We start from the raw sequence: 19,910 nt of genomic DNA on the forward strand, positions 1-19,910 counted from the left end.
GCTCAGCCAGGCTGTCACACTGCTACAATAAATCTGGCTTAACGCCTTCAGCCTGTGCATTCCTCCTTCGGCGAACCTAACAGTGTCTACATGCAATTTCAAGGGATACCCACGGTAGCTCCTCATGGCTCAGGCAGCCCCTCTTGCTCCATGGAGTGAGCCAATGTCAAGTGGCCAAACCTAATTATATTCTAGGATCTATCCTTCAATGAGGTGGCTGTCATACCAGAAACCTAAGGTTAATTAGAAACAAACGAACTTAAAAGACTGCAGGACTACCGAAGTGTCCTACAATAGATGACTGGATAAAGAAGCTGTAGTACATATATACAATGGAATATTACTCAGCCATAAGAAGAGATGAAATACTGCCATTTGCGACAACATGGATGGATCACGAGATAATCATGCTAAGCGAAATAAGCCAGACAGAAAAAGTTAAAAATCACCTGATATCACTTACATGTGGGATATAAACCTATAAGCAACAAATGAACAGGACAAACAGAGACCTCATGGACATGGACAATAGACTAGTGGTTACCAGAGGGGAGGGGGAAGGTAGACGGGGTAAAAAGGGTCAAATATGTGGTGACAGAAAGAAATTTAACTATGGGACGTGAACACACAGTGTAAATATATATATGCCTTACTGTTCAAGTTTCCAAAAGTGAAACTTATTGGATTTCATTAACCGTCACCATAAAAAAAATAAATTAAAAAAAAAAAAAAAAAAGACTGCAGAACTAAAACCCAAACTACAACCATTGCAACTGAAGGAGAATGAAAGGAAAGGGAGTGCATAGGCAATAACTGCCATTCTGCCTTTACTACACAGGTAAATAGCAGGGCTGTAAGCTGGTTGAGCCTAGGACTCTAGGTAGAGACCTGTGCTTCTGCAAAACTGGTAGGTAGCCAAGATAGGGACATAGAAAGGAGCAAAATACCAACATGGCTTAAAAACAAATTAGGGAAAGAGAAATATGAAAAGAGAATAAATTTACAAATATATTTTATAAAGACAGCTTAAGACTCAATATATATACTCTCATTCAAAATTAATTTCAAAAAAGAAAAAGGATTTGCTGCCTAGTTATTTGATGGTTTTTGAAAATTAAAGCCACATTTTGTTTACAATCACACACACACAAAAAAAAATAACACAAAATAAATAAATTATAGGACAATGAAGACACAAATCCCAGACCTGCCTAAATGTGAAATTCTTTAAATGCGCAAATGATTCTAGAGCTGATGTTGGGTGTTACTCCCTTGGGAATTGAGGTAACCAATAGAAGGGGTGCTTGTGTCTTAAATTAAGGATCTGTAGATCGAAAAGGCTACTAGTCCAAAATGTGTTCGTACATGTGTATGCCTGTGGGGAGAAGGATGTAGGTGGCAAAAGCAATGTTCTGACCCTTTGAATCACTTCCTTCACATCACAGATCTGGGTTAATGTTAACATGCAATCACAACCCTCTACGTGTGGGAAAACTAGGGGCAGATTTTTCCGCATTGTTGAATAGAAAGAGTCAAACAAGCATAATTTCTAAACCAAGAAAGGGAATGCTAATTGAAAATTTTAAAGCATTATCTGTCTCTCTCTCTCACACACAAACTACCACCCTGCTTTGTGGCAGATATCTGACCGATCTTCCAGGAAAGATCACAAATTTCCTGCAGACTTTATTTAAGATGGAAGATTCCTGGTCCTATAGTCAGTTCTGCTTCACCCTTGAAGATGAAAGCATTGCATGGTAGCTTCACAGGGCCACGGAGGGCAGCATGACTTTAATTTGTCTATTAATAGTCCTATTATAAATAAAGCAAAATGTAGCTCTCTATACTACTTATCTAAATGTAGATAAGGAGTAATTTTATATAGGAGTAATTTCAGGCAACATTAGCATTAAGCAAGAAAGATGAAAACAAACTACAATTCAAAGAGAAAAGAAATGCTACTTTTAAACAAGAACTTGTAACCCATTTAAATTGTACTGTTCAACTCACAGATACAGAGAACAATGTGGTGATTGCCAGAGAGTAGGGAGGTTGAGAGGCTGGGTGAAAAAGGTGAAGGGATAAAGAAGTACAAATTAGTAGTTACAAAAAAGTCACAAGGATATAGAGTACAGCATAGGGAATATGGTCAATATTATTGCAATGGCTATGTGTAGTGCTAGATGAGTGCTAGAGTAATCAGAGGAATCACTTCATAAATTATATAAATGTCTAACCATTGTACTGTATACCTGAAGCTAATATAAAATAATAATAAAATTGTACCTGTTCTACAGTTGCTCTGTCTGCCTTATCTTTGATGCGATACCTAACCAAAAACAAAAAAGTATAGGTGACATTCAAAATTCAGTCAGAGAAGCCAAAATATAAGTTTCTAATATATATAGTTCTATTAAATTCCTAAGCTGGTAGTTTCTTTAATAATAGATTTCATGATCTCAATGTAGTTTCGTCAATCAGCAAAACTTTAATTTCCCTTTAATAAGCAATTCAATTCTCTAGGGCAAAAAGAACATATGGGCAGCAAGAAAAAAAAATCTATCCACATTTTAGAAGGATTAAAAGTACAGATGGGATAAAGTGAACTATGCTGGTAAAAAGAAAACATTGAGCCTATACTGTCCTTCAAATCATTAATAATTGCATTAGTACACAATTAAAGTCATGTATAAGGCTTTCTCTTTATAGAGTCCTTTTCTACAAAGACACAAGACATCATTTCAAGAGAGTGACTGAGTTCTGTATTAAAATGCAGCCTCTCAGGTCGATTTTAGCTCAAGCAGTTACTTCATCATGGCAGACTATTAAAATGCAGACTCTGATTAGCTTCTACTCACACTACTAAGTGACTTGATTAGCACACTAACCTAAACTAGTAAAGATTCAAAAGCAAAGATTCAGACACTTCAATGAAATAACAAATGACTATGGCACTTCTCAAAAAGCTATTATCGCTTGGGCATAGCATTAAACCAGAAGAAAATTGTTTTCTACTCAGAAGAAAATTGATTTTTAAGTTCAGTTCTAACACTGCTAATTGTATGACTAAAATGCCTTAGAGTTATTAACATATAGAAATTAGCCAGATCTTAAAAAACTGGTGTTGAGAATAGAAATATAAATGGAAACTGTTTTCAGTCATATTGCTATTTAGTTTTAAATCTTCTCTTAAATTTTAAAAAATATAACATGGAAGAGGACAATTCTTAATAGATTCTAAAAAGGAGCATTTTTATGCTCTAAGATTTTAACCTTTTAAGTTTAGACATTTATTTTTATTATTATTTATGCCTACAACACCTCATCCTCCTAGGTGGTCTCCCATCCAAGTACTAACCAGGCCTGACCCTGCTTAGTTTCCGAGATCAGATGTTCAGGGCGGCATGGCCGTAGATCATGGACCGTGGCTCCACTGAGGCACGAACCCAGGACTTTCTGCATGTAATGCAGATGTGTTAACCACTACACTATGGAACCAAGTCCTAAGTTTAGACATTTAAACAGAAATTTACAAACACTGTTATCCTCCTGAGAGCACATTTGTAAATTTCACAAGATTACAGTTTTACCATCTATTCCTTAACGCTCATTTAATATTTTCAACTTACAAAGGCATAGAATATCCCCATTTAAGCTAAAAATAAAAATAAAAAAAAGGTTCAATATTCAACGAAAAGGTTCAATATACAAAACAACGAACCGTCCTCTGCAAAAGAATTATGACCAAGATGCTAAATGTATATACAATCAGTCACTATCTGCCATGTTTTATAGATAAAATATTACTTACATATCTGCTTCTTTCTGTCTAGACTTTTCGGTGACTTTATTTATGACAGAATCAGTAACGTTTAGCTTATCTAAAAATAGAAAAAACCCACAATGTAATCAATATGTAAGAGAGAAAGACATTAAGTCTTTCTGAAAAAGAATACATCTCCTCTCTTCCTTCTCTATTTTCTAAACATTACATAGAATATATTTTAGTAATGAAAAAAATGTTTAATGTTTTTAAAGGTAAGCAATAAGTTGTGTTTCCTTAAGAATAAGTGTCACTTTCATCACTATAATTTTTGAGCTATAGAAATCTAGATCCAGAAACCCTTCAAAAATACTATACCTTCATACATTGAATTTCAGATACTTACTATTTAGTATGACTAATGTAGATAATATAACTGCCTGAATTCTGTTTAATTCGAAAAACTTCCATATCATTTCAAATTAAAGGTCCATGATAGGTGATAATAGGATATAAGATGCTGTGCTAGGTTTATAACAAGTCAATGTCTACAAGAGAAGATGACTTTGCATTTTTCAAGAGGTGATAGCTCAAATCAATATTATGATTCCTTGCATCCAGCAGCTCACTAAATGATTAATGTCTACATGAAAAGTCTCTAGTAAACAAAATATAATTATATTCACTATTCTATTATTTTCAACATCCTACTATGAGATAATCTTACTACAAAATCTAACAAAACAGACAATAACTTGAATTGGTATCTAAATTCATATTTGTACAACAAGCATAAAAACAAAACTAAAAAAGCGTAAGTTAAAGTCTTTCCCTTGAAGCGATGTTTTTAAATTACTGTTTTTATTTTCTCTGAGCATTATTCTTTCAGTAACAATGAATATACTCATTTCTTGATCTAATAAAATTTTATAACATTTCATGGTTTTTGAAGAATTTTTTCTTAGCCCCGTCAGAAAATGTGTTTTACAAACTCACCTAGATTAATTTTATTCTCAAATTTCCGTAAGACCTTGTCTGCTGGAGTAGACATTTTGACTGAATTACAGTTGGAAGGCTGTCGATTTGCCTAGAAGAAATGAGTTTCCAGAACATGAAGCACTAGTTATACATACAAACCTAAGGTTCAGCATCACATGCTTTTTTCTTTGGTTCATAGTTAACTATTAAATGAGACATAGAGGAGTACCCTAAGTAAAAGCAAGAATCAATCAAATTTGCTCAATAAATTTTTTAAAAAGTCATTTGAAATACAAGGTTAAAGTTACTGGCTAAAATAGAGTCTGCAAATTCTGGTTTTTGTTTTTTTTTTAAACGTCTTTGCAACATATTTTTCATTATAATAAATTAAGATTTAATGCATTTTTCTAATTTGACTGGTTTATAGATTTACTGATTCTATCTTGCCATCTAAACCTGGAATTTGGAGGCTGAGTTGTTTCTTGTTTGCATAAAACTGTTAAATTTTTCAATTAAATGTAACTTTTAAAATATATTTTAAATCAAAATAATACATGTTCACAATAGAAAACATGGGCAAATTTTAGTTACCTCCAATCCCAGCACTCAAAGATAACAGTTAACATTTAAGCACATATACTTTTTTCCCTAGCTTTATTAAAAGAAATGACGCTCTACATTGAAATTGCTCTGTGTTTCACCAATCAACAGAGGTGTTTCCAAAATAAGACAAGTATAAAATTTCTTCGGTTGTTTTTCAAATGTATGCATTTTAGTCCACAATACAGCTGTTTTAATTTTCAAAGAAATATTTTTTATTTTTCTTCCCTCCATATTTTTTCAGAAACCTTTATGTTCCAGTAAGATGTACCATGTTAATCCTATGTTTCTGCAAACACCTAACACTTGGTAGTTCCAGTTTGAGAAGCAGGCTCTACATGGCTTGGTAACTTGTGTTTTGCACATGGTAGAAAATAGTAGATTATAAACATATCTCTATGTCATTAATATAGTCTTCCATTGTAACATATTTTATGGCTGCAATAATATCCTATTGTGTGAACCAACCCCATAATACATTTAATCAAGGTTGTTTACAACATTCCTTTACTAGAAACAAAAATGGAGGATCATTCGTGTAACAAGTCTTGGTACACTCCTAGAATTATTGCTGAGTCGAAGTATTATTTTGAAGCTTTTATTAAATACCAGTTTATCCTCCAAATAATTGTACCCATTTGCTGGACCATCAATTACATATTTTGTGTCTATGTCAGTTTCACAGGTAAAAAAATGGCATGTCTACATATTTAATTTGCATTTCTTTAATTACTAATGAAGTTGAACTTTCTCTCCATGTTTCTTAACCATTTGCAGAAAACTGCCTATTCTTGTCCTTTCCCATGAAGATTTTTAAGCTCATTATCTTAGGACAATTTTAATAACTTTTAAAATTTAATGATTATGATTACAACCTGAAGAAAATTAGTTACTCAATTCCAGAATCACAAAAAATCTTTTAAAAAAAGAAGACATAATAAATAACATAAAGGTATATATAATCATTCATAAAATACCTGTGGATTACTCCTTCCATTTGAGTTATAACCCTTGGTGAGTTTTCCAACTCCATCATCCCAGTCCCAATCATCGTCATCATAATCTTCCTCCTCCTCCTCCTCCTCCTCATTTTCTACCTCACCTTCACTCATCTTCTCATTTATATTCTTTCGAAGGTCTTCAAAGAGAATTCCATCTTCCTCTTTGATTGTCTTCAAGTCAACGTTTTCACTAAAAATAACAATGTTTTAGCATGTTTATACATACTCTATAATAGACTAAACCTATGCCAATAAATCTAAAAGGTTCCCTTACAGCATGTCTCCCAAGAAACTCAATCTTAATACCAAGTTCTCCTGTTTTTCAGAGTTTGGTTCCAGTTCTTTGCTTATTTTCCAGGTCCTACTAAAGGAGTACAACAGGTGTTAAATTCACTTCTGCCTTATAATTTATATTGTTATCTTCTTTACTGAATAAGCTCACTCTGATTAGTACACTAGACCTGACTCTAGGAAACTCATTCACAGAGCTTCATCAAGAAGGGAAAAAAGCTTTCTGACAAAACTTAAGAACAAGTCTAAAGCAGCCTTATCTTGAACTCAATACCACTTTACAACGAAAGTTGCTGTATTTAAGATTTGCGACACACAAAGAAATCAAATCATCCTTGTTCGTGAAGGGAAGGAATGGTGAATACAAGCACCACAAATGAGAGAAGTAGGCTGGGTATAATTAAACAGACGTGGGGATTATCAAACCCAGAGAACAGGCCCAGAATAGAGATCACAACTAATAGAATCTGTTTTTGCCATGTGAGAATTCAGACAGTGTTACCATATCTTCTTGGTTTTTTAAGAGAAGCCAGAAATCTGGATTGTCGTGTGAAATCTCCTACTTACTTGGCACAATCAATTTTAACAAAACACTGTGCATACCAAACAAAACATGTCTGCAGGTCAGATTCAACAGAGGTACTACCAGTTTGACCTCTCATGTAGAGAACAAGGACAAAAACCATATAAAACAATTGATAATATGCACTACCAGCTTAAAAAGTCAGATATGAGTTTATGTTGATTCAGATGATCAATCCTGACTTATTAATTAGCCATGGCTTACAGGGTTCCAAATCTCTATGGATATGGGTGGGAAGAGAATAATCATTAAGCACCTGCTATTAACGAGGATTTCATAAGCATAATCTAAAAAGTGATCCTTCACTTATCAATAACCTAGAGTGGCATGTAAAAGTTGTACCTTCAATTGTACCAGGGCTTCTCAATCCTGGCTGGACAATTCTTTGTTGTGAGAGGTTTTCCTGTACTTTGTAGGATTTTTAGCAGTATCTTTGGCCTCTATCTACCAGATGCTACTAGTGCACCACTATCCCCAGTTGTGACAAACAAAACGTCTTCAGAAATTGCCCAAAGTCCTCAGGGGGATGGGTGTGGGGGCTAAATCCATTGGTTTATCTTTATAATATCCACTGATAGATGGTAAACCAGTACACGCTCATTAACTATTCACCAGCCACAATGGCTGTGTTTCTTCTTTCTCCTTAACTTCTTCTCTAAATCCATCTGTATGCTCATCTGGAAACAAATCTGGAAAGCACTTCTCAATTCTGTGGCTAAATCCTACTTGTCCTTCTAGTATTGGCTTACTATCACCTGCTCAGGGAAGTCTTCTCAACTCTTCACCCATTTCTCCTTTGTACTACTTATCCAATTCTAATACAAACCATTTATCTAATTATTTAATATGTTTCCCCAGCTAGAGTGCAAGCTCTATGTCAGAGTGGTATTTACTAATGTATCCCTACCAACTAACACTAGATCTGACACAGAAAGCAATCAATAAAATTATTTACAAAAAGATCTCCAATGGATTAATAAAATTTACATGTATTGAAACCTTACTGTAAACATAAAGTAAAAACTATTTTCTTGGAATTCCAAAATAATTGTTCTATTTGCTTTTAAGTAAAAGTTATTCTTTATTCTTTTGGCCTCATACCCCACATTCAATCACTTTTACCTCAAAAACATATCCCTATGACCCTATCTTCAATTCCCATCATCTTTGAACTGAATTACTTTATTACTTTTGAACTGTTTTCAACCTTGCTCTCTAAAACCATCCTCCTCATAGCAGAACAATTCCTTTAAGTTATAAATCTGATGATTTCACTCCCCTGCTAAAATCCCTATGGCTTTCTATAAGTCCTAGAATAATATCTCAACTCCCTACCATCACTCATAAGGCTCTACAAGATTTGGCTCCATCTCATTTCTATATTGTTTGTTACTTTCTAATCCTCTCAAGTACTCAGCTGTGCTCTAGGCACAATGACCTCTAGATCTTCCTTTCACAGCCAAGACGTAGCCCACCATTAGGACTTTGCACTCGCTGTGCCCTGTTCCTGAACCGGCTGTTCTCTGCTCTTCCTGAGGTGGTTAACTCATTCTTGTTCAGATCTGGACTTAATCCCTCCCTGACCAAATTATAATTTAGTCTATTAACTGATGTTAATTATTTGCATAGTACGTATCATCTGCATTTTAGTTTTTAAATATCTCTATGTACTTATCTGCCTGCCCTGCCTCCCAAGAAGGTAAAATTCAATGATAACAGGGATTTAGTTTGTGTTGTTCATCACTATAGACAGAACCTGGCACATAGTAGGTGCTCGCACATTTTTTGAACACCGAATGTAGTTAAAACGCAACAATCTGTTTACTAATCGCTTTCCCCACTGCCTCTCAGAGATGCTAACCAACCTGGGAACCCTGGACTCTTGACAAACGGGCTTTCATTAACACTACCGTAAACTGGAACGAAAGTCACCGCTGGGACAGAGAACGATGCGAAAGGCTGTGAAGAGCCCCAGAGTTATGAAATACCAAGTCTCCCTCTAAACTATGAAAAGAGTGTTAAGTCTCCAAGGGACCGGCGGCGAAGGAAAGAGCAAAATCCCAAAGGAGTCGTATTCAACCACCGTCTACCTGTCGGAGGAATCCGCGTCGTCGAACTGCCCGGGGACTATCCGACTCATCAGCCGCCGCCGGTAGTCCATGATGGAGCGCGCAGATCTTCTGCGCCACCGGAGGCCACCTGCCCCGAGCAGTGACTGGAATCTCACAGAGACGGTTCCACCTGCGGCCTACCTAACGGCTTCTCCGCGGATGCCCGCCTAGCAAATCGCTCAGAACTCCTCTTGCCGAAAGCGCGCGCCACGTGCTTTGAGCAGTAGGACCTAAGGCCGTGGCACTCTGAACCGCGCTTGAGCGGAAACCCCACCCCTCCCGGAAACCTTGTCATACCGGAAGTTCCTCCCCCGCGCGGGACTGAAAGCGTAGAGCTTGCGCTTAGCGGTTGAGAGGGGCCGGTGGGAGTGTCAACTCGAGTTTCCTAACCGGCTGACCCTGTACCGGCAGTTCCACCCGGAGCTTTTAGTTTGGCTTTGTGTATCCTACTGCAGAAGGACGCGCCAGACAACCCACAGGTTGTTCGAACTGGGGGCTCACAGCCACATAACCTCCCAACTGCGAAGCGCCCCTCACCTAGGCCGCGTCCGCGCTGAGGTCGTGGGAACCTGGCGCTGTTCCCCGCCGAGATTGGCTGGAGTGGGCGGACGTCACACAGGGATGTTCCAGCGCGCCTGTATCTCAACTGCGAGTTTTTAGTCCGTGGGAAAGGCTGAAAAGTGTTCTCCCTCCCATAAAACTCAGTGCAGGGTGAAGAAGCATGAAATCCTTATTGTGGATCCAAGAAACTGCATGGACCCTGGAACTAAGCACGCTTTTGTGAATTAAAGAGTTTGGTGCACTGTTTCGAGGTGAAAATGAGTTAAGTGCTTTTAGAAAGTTAAAGTTTGTCATACGACTGAAAATCATTTAGAAACAAAACTTCAGAGTTTGGGCCAAAAACTCCAGTGGCGCCCCTAACATCTATCTTAAAATAGCTTTACGGTGTCTCTGGAATAGCTATCGAAACATTTGAATAAATATTTTAAAAGTCTAACGTAAATCTGGTAAGGACAGAAGGATGGAAGAAGTAAACCTAACTTAAAAAAAAAAAAAGTAAATTGGCAGACCGTGTCACACGAACAAAGTTGTAAAAATGTAAATGTAAGGTCTGGGTTCACAAAAATTTAAGAACTAAGGCCCTTGTGTTTTTTGCATTTGGAAAACAGCAAGGATTTTTTTCAGATCCCCTTCACCACAGCCCAGGCAGCATTTCTGTGTTGGAAAAGAAGAAAAAGATAAGCATAAAGTTGAGCCATTCACCAATGCTAACCAGCCTGCTTCGCCCAGTGGCTTTTTTTATACTTTACCAAAGGATGACATGTTGGAAAAAATTAATCCTCAATAAATTATTTACTAATTTGATAATAGAATAAAATAATCCAGGCAAATGAGTAGTGACTATAGATTGAGAAGGTTTAATAGAAATAATGGAGAATGCAGGATTTAATAAGTTAACTTTTACTCTGGACACTGCTCCATTTGCTGTAGGGAATATTGAAAAACCATAAGTGGACTTCTTGAAGTATGTATAATCTGTAAATACAAACAGTGACACCCTTGAAACAATGGTTAATACTAAAACAGAACAAATAGGTGCTGAATTATGAGATGTAAAGACCTTGTGGGAGTTTAAAAAATAGATGAACAGGTAGATAGGAAGGTTTTAGGAGAGAAGCACTTGACAGGGCAGACTGTAGAAGTGGTAAGGAGCATAATCTATTTGCAGAGAAGTGAGCCTGATCTCACTAAAGCAGAGGGAGTACTACTGGGTAGTTAAGGTGGATATGGAAGACCTAGAAACTCAAGCAGAATTTGAAGTCAGTGTGATTGGACATTGTCTCCACTCCCATCCCCTGACAGACCTGAGGAGTCAGGAGAATATGGACCAGTGCGATGACATAAGAGATGGAAAGAAAGCATGAGTTATGAAAAACGTTTTTAAAGGAGAAATGAACAGAACTTGGTAACTGAATAGCCCATGGATAATGAGGTAGAAGGATGCCAAGTTTTCAAACCCAAGTGCCATAGAGGATAAGTGTGGCATAGGGAAGTGAGGGAAGGTAGGTTTACAATGTTGCATCTGAGAAATTCGAATAGCAGGTGTCAAGTAAATAGAAATACAGTGTTTGGTGGAACTTAATCTCTGATAATATTTGGTGAATATCTTTTGATTAAATAACTTAGAGATCCCTTCACCTTCTGGATATTCACATCTTTTAGGTAATTATTGACTAGTAGCCATACATATTGATTTGCTCTTTTCTAAGTTCATATTACCATACAAAGTTACCATGGTGTACTCAGACTAAATTTTTTTATTTTTCCAATAACTTGACAAATGACATTTTAAAATTTAGGACAGTGAACTTTTCTGCTCCCTTAACAAGGGATGAAGGAACATTTTTTGTTTGCATATACTAATAGACATTAAAATTATGTTTTTTTAAAGAGGCCTTCAACATTCAACAAATAGGAACAAGGACCATCAAAAAGTTTGGTGATCACCTGCAGATCCTGTACATTTTGAAGTGGATGGTTCTCATGAAAAATTAGAAAGTATGTCAAAAGCAGATGCCATGAATTTTAGCAGTTTTTCTCAAGACTTAACTCACTCAAATTCTCCCTTCTACATGGAAACCAACACTGCTGCTTCAGACTTGTCTCAGGTGTGCATTGCTTGAAAGACTGAAAGCGTAGAGCTTGCGCTTAGCGGTTGAGAGGGCCCGGTGGGAGTGTCAACTCGAGTTTCCTAACCGGCTGACCCTGTACCGGCAGTTCCACCCGGAGCTTTTAGTTTGGCTTTGTGTTTCCTACTGCAGAAGGACGCGCCAGACAACCCACAGGTTGTTCGAACTGGGGGCTCACAGCCACATAACCTCCCAACTGCGAAGCGCCCCTCACCTAGGCCGCGTCCGCGCTGAGGTCGTGGGAACCTGGCGCTGTTCCCCGCCGAGATTGGCTGGAGTGGGCGGACGTCACACAGGGATGTTCCAGCGCGCCTGTATCTCAACTGCGAGTTTTTAGTCCGTGGGAAAGGCTGAAAAGTGTTCTCCCTCCCATAAAACTCAGTGCAGGGTGAAGAAGCATGAAATCCTTATTGTGGATCCAAGAAACTGCATGGACCCTGGAACTAAGCACGCTTTTGTGAATTAAAGAGTTTGGTGCACTGTTTCGAGGTGAAAATGAGTTAAGTGCTTTTAGAAAGTTAAAGTTTGTCATACGACTGAAAATCATTTAGAAACAAAACTTAAGAGTTTGGGCCAAAAACTCCAGTGGCGCTCCTAACATCTATCTTAAAATAGCTTTACGGTGTCTCTGGAATAGCTATCGAAACATTTGAATAAATATTTTAAAAGTCTAACGTAAATCTGGTAAGGACAGAAGGATGGAAGAAGTAAACCTAACTTAAAAAAAAAAAAAGTAAATTGGCAGACCGTGTCACACGAACAAAGTTGTAAAAATGTAAATGTAAGGTCTGGGTTCACAAAAATTTAAGAACTAAGGCCCTTGTGTTTTTTGCATTTGGAAAACAGCAAGGATTTTTTTCAGATCCCCTTCACCACAGCCCAGGCAGCATTTCTGTGTTGGAAAAGAAGAAAAAGATAAGCATAAAGTTGAGCCATTCACCAATGCTAACCAGCCTGCTTCGCCCAGTGGCTTTTTTTATACTTTACCAAAGGATGACATGTTGGAAAAAATTAATCCTCAATAAATTATTTACTAATTTGATAATAGAATAAAATAATCCAGGCAAATGAGTAGTGACTATAGATTGAGAAGGTTTAATAGAAATAATGGAGAATGCAGGATTTAATAAGTTAACTTTTACTCTGGACACTGCTCCATTTGCTGTAGGGAATATTGAAAAACCATAAGTGGACTTCTTGAAGTATGTATAATCTGTAAATACAAACAGTGACACCCTTGAAACAATGGTTAATACTAAAACAGAACAAATAGGTGCTGAATTATGAGATGTAAAGACCTTGTGGGAGTTTAAAAAATAGATGAACAGGTAGATAGGAAGGTTTTAGGAGAGAAGCACTTGACAGGGCAGACTGTAGAAGTGGTAAGGAGCATAATCTATTTGCAGAGAAGTGAGCCTGATCTCACTAAAGCAGAGGGAGTACTACTGGGTAGTTAAGGTGGATATGGAAGACCTAGAAACTCAAGCAGAATTTGAAGTCAGTGTGATTGGACATTGTCTCCACTCCCATCCCCTGACAGACCTGAGGAGTCAGGAGAATATGGACCAGTGCGATGACATAAGAGATGGAAAGAAAGCATGAGTTATGAAAAACGTTTTTAAAGGAGAAATGAACAGAACTTGGTAACTGAATAGCCCATGGATAATGAGGTAGAAGGATGCCAAGTTTTCAAACCCAAGTGCCATAGAGGATAAGTGTGGCATAGGGAAGTGAGGGAAGGTAGGTTTACAATGTTGCATCTGAGAAATTCGAATAGCAGGTGTCAAGTAAATAGAAATACAGTGTTTGGTGGAACTTAATCTCTGATAATATTTGGTGAATATCTTTTGATTAAATAACTTAGAGATCCCTTCACCTTCTGGATATTCACATCTTTTAGGTAATTATTGACTAGTAGCCATACATATTGATTTGCTCTTTTCTAAGTTCATATTACCATACAAAGTTACCATGGTGTACTCAGACTAAATTTTTTTATTTTTCCAATAACTTGACAAATGACATTTTAAAATTTAGGACAGTGAACTTTTCTGCTCCCTTAACAAGGGATGAAGGAACATTTTTTGTTTGCACATACTAATAGACATTAAAATTATGTTTTTTTTTAAAGAGGCCTTCAACATTCAACAAATAGGAACAAGGACCATCAAAAAGTTTGGTGATCACCTGCAGATCCTGTACATTTTGAAGTGGATGGTTCTCATGAAAAATTAGAAAGTATGTCAAAAGCAGATGCCATGAATTTTAGCAGTTTTTCTCAAGACTTAACTCACTCAAATTCTCCCTTCTACATGGAAACCAACACTGCTGCTTCAGACTTGTCTCAGGTGTGCATTGCTTAAAAGTTCTGGGAGGTACAGATGTACTTAGCATTTACATTGTCTTCCATATGAGGAATAATAGAATCTACAGTCGGGGCATAGAATAGGGGAATACAGGGTCTGGTTTTCTCAGTTCCACTAGTATACAAGAAAGGTAGAATTTTACAAATAGAATGTTAAAACATCTTTTTTAGCCTCTTCATGAAGTTCCATAAGTATAGGTAGGGGACGATGCCACAACAACTTAGTCACTGAGGCAGGACAAGAACCCAAGGAGCCTGAAATCTAGTCTGGAGTATCTTCCATTATGTCAGCATGCAGATGTTTCAAATGTTGTTCATAAAGACATTGACAGTGCCATGTAAAGGATTTCCTATCTTCATGAAAATTTCTAGTGCCATTTGTCACAAAAGAAAAGAAATTTTAATGTCCCAGGATCTTCATGAATGTTATTCTAAATGTTGACAATTATTGGCAAGAGTGTAGGGGAATAATAGGAATTCATTTGGTTTTGCCACATAAAATTACCTTTTTGTAGTTCAAAAACAGACAAGTATTGACAGTTCCATATGGTTCAACCCATAAATTAGCATAACCTTTCTAAAGGGCTGTTTAATGATAGGAAATCAAGAGTTTAACTGTACATTTTATTTTTAATTTTGCCTCTATAAACTATTCAAGTGAGATATCTGAAGAATTATCAATAATAACTAAACATTGGAAATAACCTAAATTTTCATCAGTAGGGGCCTAGTTAAATTATTGTATATATGTACAGTGGATATATAAACCTTAAATATGATAATATAGATATATATTTGTTGACATGGGAAAATGGTCACATTGCTTTTTACTATGTAGTGAGCTTTTGAGTATACCTTCTTTTCTTTTTAAACAATGTTCAAGATTCCGTTTATAATTTTAAAAAACTTTTCATTTTGAAAAAAATTGGTCATAGTATTATGGTGTTGATCAGTGTCCAAAAATACTATGTACTAAATTATAAAAAATGAATATCTTAAATCATTTATGTAAGGTGATCTTCCCTCTTGGATTTCGCTGACCATTTTATTCTTTATAAAAAATTTATAGACCAAAGGCACAAAAGGCATATTTTGGTTAAAAACAGTAATGTCATAGAAGACTAGAGTTAGAAGTGATCTCTGAAATTGAATGAGCAGTGGAGTTCCAAGAAGTTTGTAGAAACAACATCAATACATGTGAATAGTGCTATTTTATTTTTCAAGTATATTATTCTCGATACTTGAAAAATCTAATCAGGATGAATGGTCTGAATTAGCAACAAGTCTAAAAGATAGATTGTTATAAAATATAACTCAGTTATTGTACTTCAGGTACATTCAATAAGTGGAACAATGCTATAAAAAGCATATTGAATGGAGGTCTTCAACCGGCTGACTTTAAAAAGAAATAAGAAATTTTGAGAGCATCATTTAGGTCCACATACTTAATATACTATTCATGATTAAACCAATGTTTTCATTAAACATTTAAAATATTTTCCTTACTATCTTATTTATAATATTACTTTACTAATAAACTCTTTCATCTTAGATAACATTAAGGTAACTGAGAATAAACCCTACATGAATTTTTATAGATTTCTATTTACTGGAATCAGATCTCACCTCATTACTAGAACCCTGTTTTATATATCTTAATGTTAAAAAACTTGAATGACAATTGCTCTAATGTCATATAGGCCACATTTAACAAACATCAAAGAATTATCAGTAAGAGATATATAGGTTATCATATACTGCTACGTTTACAGGAACATGATTTGACTTATTAAAAAACCAAAATGTTAAAATAGCAAGATACTTGTTTAATTCTCATTTAATATTGTAACTTTATTAGCATGATTTTTCTAAAAGGGAGGTTAAATATACAGTGGGGAAAGATACTAGGAAGCACATCCCACCTGTACAACAAAAAATACTAACAAAAATTGCATAGCAATGTACTTACACCTTTGGAAGAGGCTTATGATGTTTGTTTGAAGTATTAATATTAATGCCTTATTATTAATACAGAACGAAATAAAGAATGTAAAAAAGGAAAATGAATCTAAACTTTCTGAAGAAATTTATAGCACACTAGATGATACATTAGATGGTGAGTATACAAACAGAGAAACTAATATTTTTTTATGCCCTGTGATAATAATAGCCAGGTAGTGTGCTAAGCTTTTTATATACATTATCACATTTAATCCACAAACAGTCCCATGAAGTAGGGCTTTTTTTTTCCTTTTGTAAAAAAGGCTGTTTTTATCTACATTTTAAAGATGAGAAAAGTGAGGCTCAGGGAGTAACACAAGAAATACATAATCAACATATTTGACTATAATAAAATTTAAAAAACTGACCAAATTATAATCAACGAAGTTAAAAAAAAAAGCCACAATCTAAGATATATGTAATATATGCAATTAACAAAGAAATAGTAAAGAACTCCAATAAGAAAAAGACATATAACTCAATAGAAAAACAGGCAACCTATATGTATTAGTTTGCTAGAGCTGCCATAAAGAAATACCACAGACTGGGTGGCTTCAACAATTTGAATTTATATTCTCATAGTTCTAGAGGTTGCAAGTCCAAGATCAAGGTGCCTGCAGAGTTGGTTTCTCCTGAGGCCTCACAGATGGCTGCCATCTTGTATCCTCACATGGCCTTTTCTCTGTGTCTCCCTGGTATCTTTTTTTCCTGTAAGGACACCAGTCATATTGTATTAGGGCCTGACCCTTATGACCTCATCTAACCTTAATTACCTCCTTTAAGCCCTATTTCCTAATATAGTCACATTCTAAGGTACTGAGAGTTAAGCTTTCAATATGTGAATTTTGAGACATAATTTAGTCCATAACAGTATCTAGGAAGCAGATCACAGAAAAGAAAACCTGTAAGAGCATTAAATACCTAAAAGGATATACATTAAAAATCCACAATGCCATTTCATACATATCAGTTTGATGTGTTGGAGGGATGTATAATGAAGGAACTCTTATATAAGTTATTGGTAGAAGTATAAATTGGTTCAACTACTTTGGAGAGTAATTTTACAATATCTAGTAAAGATGAGGATATATATTTTCTATAATCCAGCAATTCCACTCCTAGATATGTACCCAAAGCCTAGACAAAAATTCTTAAATTAGCGTACAAGGAAATGTGTATAAGGATGTTCGTTGTAGTGTTGTTTTTAATAGCTGTTTAAAATTAGAAACAAATGTTCAACAAAAAAGAAATAAAGTATAATTCTTCAGTAAAATGAACTAGATCTACATGTATGTACATGGATAAGTATGAAAAGCAAAATTTTAAGTGAAATAATCACACATGGATATATGTATTGTTATTATGTGCCGTCGGGTCAGCTCCAATTCCTGATAACTCTATGAATGAGTAATGCCACAATGTCCTGTCCTCAAAAGCTCTGCTGAGCTCCTCTAGATTCATGCTTACGGCTTCTTTTATGGAGTCAACCCATTTCATATTTGATCTTCCTCTTCTGCTGCCTTCTGTTTTTCCCAACATTATTGTCTTTTCCAAAGAACCCTGCCTTCTCATGATGCACTCTGACTGGGACAGCTTCGATTTTGTCATTTTTGCCTCGTGATGTTTCAGGCTTAATTTGTTCTAAGACCCACTTGTTCATCTTTCTGGTGGTCCAGGGTATCTGTAGAGATCTCCTCCAACACCATATATTAAATTAATGAATTTTTTTCCTATCAGCCTTCTTCACTGTCCAGCTTTCACATTCGTACATAATAATTGGGAATATGACGGTGTGGATGATCTCAGCCTTGGTATCCTAATGACACATCTTTGCTTTTGGTGATCTTTCCTAATTCTTTTATTGCTGCCCTTCAAGTCAGCTTTCTCTTAATTTCTTGGCTACAGTTTCCATTTGAATTGATGACTGAACCAAGGTAAAAAAAAATCTTTAACAATTCCAATATCTCCATTGTCTATGTTAAAATTGCATATTTTTCCTATAGTCATGATTTTTGTCTTCTAAATGTTCAAATGCAGTTCTGCTTTGGTACTTTCTTCTTTCACTCTCATCAGAAGTCGTTTCAAATCATTGCTACTTTCTGCCAGTGAGATGATGTCTCTTCATGTCTTAAGTTACTGATATTTCTCCTTTCTCTGAGTCTACTCCAGTTTTTCAGATGTTCTGTATATATATTAAACAAATAGGGAGATAAAATTATATATAAGTATGTATATATGTATATATAATGATGCTATTTACATAAAATTGTAGAACAGAGAACAATATTGTATTCAGTTTGTCCAGGGTGTTGCAAGATATTTTGAAATTTGAAAGAAACAGTGGTACTGGACATCTGTTGGACCCCAGAAACTACTACCTTGAGATAGTTCACTATTTCTGTAACAGTCCTTTCTATAACACCTTATTTGCAAAGCTGTTTTTTTGTAGGATGCTATGATAAAAAGCAAGTTTGCACAAAAATCAAGGTGGAAAAGGAAGCGAGGGTTGGCCTTGTTCAATTTGATTCCAAGGTTTGAGACATGTGGGATTCAATAGTATATTCAAGTAGTAAGTTTGGTTGTTTAAGAATGAAATAAAATATTACATTTTTCTTTCAATTTTTGTGTATTTTGAAACTTCTATTAAGTTGTTAGGACAAATACTTGTTAAGTTGTTTGAGCTTAACTACTTCATAATTGGAACTGTGAGGTACTTCTTTTGGTCTAGGGGTTCTGTGAAAAAATTACTGAGACATTAAGGTGTCACAGGATGAGAAAGTCTGGGAACTTGATATATATTATTTAGGGTACACATGAGTACCAAAAGTAGAATAATATGAATGGAAAGAATGAATACATACAGGCTTTAGTAACAGCGATTACATCTGTGGAAGGAGAAAGGAAGGAAGTTAGAAGGGAGGAGTCATTAATTTTGCAACACTATTTCTTTCTATTTTGCCTTATTTGCTTCTGATTTTTAAAAATGTATTAAATCTGGGTAATTTGTCTTATTGAGAAACCGTATATAGCATACTATTTAGAAGTAGTATTCTAAAATCTTACCAGCTCTGTGACCTTAGACAGGTGATTTAACATCTCTTATGTCTCAGTTTCCTTCTCTAAAACAAGGATAACAGTACTGACCTCATGGGATTGTTGTGAGATTAAATAAGTTTATGTGTATTTGCTATTATACTATTCACTGTGTTTTTGTATTCTTTTGAAACGTTTTAGAATTAAAACATTTTTAAATTATAGTACAACGAAAGAATTGTGAAGATATCTTGTTCTTTGTTGTAATGGTATTTGACCAAAATGATATATAACAAGCTTTTGTACAGTCACTTGAGAATTTCTTTTCCCCATGTGAAAAGTTGTTTTGTTGGCTAGCACGAAGCCATGCTAAAATCCACTCAGTGCAAAAGGTTGAACTATATATAATTCATAAAAAGTTCAAAAGTTTATTTTATAAATGTTAATATAACTGTTAACACATACATTAATGCTCAGCTAATTCTTATTTCCAT

The 19,910-nt window shown here is 35.5% G+C and overlaps 2 protein-coding genes across 7 annotated transcripts in view; one reads left to right on the forward strand and one right to left on the reverse strand.

Moving 5' to 3' along the window:
* RIOK1 (RIO kinase 1) overlaps positions 1–9,612 on the reverse strand; it is a 24,950-nt gene extending 15,338 nt beyond the window's left edge. For 2 of the 6 annotated variants that reach the window (XM_011367035.2, XM_023534638.1), the window contains exons 1-5: positions 9,307–9,601; positions 6,319–6,532; positions 4,760–4,850; positions 3,812–3,881; positions 2,287–2,329 (exon numbers count right to left, since the gene is read on the reverse strand). In XM_011367035.2, coding sequence (XP_011365337.1) covers positions 2,287–2,329; positions 3,812–3,881; positions 4,760–4,850; positions 6,319–6,532; positions 9,307–9,377 — 489 coding nt within the window. In that variant the 5' untranslated portion in view covers positions 9,378–9,601. Of the gene's footprint in view, positions 1–2,286; positions 2,330–3,811; positions 3,882–4,759; positions 4,851–6,318; positions 6,533–9,306 lie in introns of all 6 variants that reach the window. The other 4 variants (XM_011367036.2, XM_011367037.2, XM_023534640.1 and 1 more) reach the window with 4 other exon arrangements.
* A 4,567-nt stretch (positions 9,613–14,179) lies between these two features.
* The window catches only part of CAGE1 (cancer antigen 1), a 51,561-nt gene continuing 45,830 nt past the window's right edge, over positions 14,180–19,910 (forward strand). The window contains exons 1-3 of the mRNA XM_011367073.2: positions 14,180–14,365; positions 16,417–16,498; positions 18,121–18,194. Of these exons, the coding sequence (XP_011365375.1) occupies positions 14,258–14,365; positions 16,417–16,498; positions 18,121–18,194 (264 nt within the window). The 5' untranslated portion in view covers positions 14,180–14,257. The remainder of the gene's footprint in view (positions 14,366–16,416; positions 16,499–18,120; positions 18,195–19,910) is intronic.

Source organism: Pteropus vampyrus, unplaced genomic scaffold, assembly GCF_000151845.1.
Source record: "Pteropus vampyrus isolate Shadow unplaced genomic scaffold, Pvam_2.0 Scaffold129, whole genome shotgun sequence".
Classification (NCBI taxonomy): Eukaryota; Metazoa; Chordata; class Mammalia; order Chiroptera; family Pteropodidae; genus Pteropus; species Pteropus vampyrus.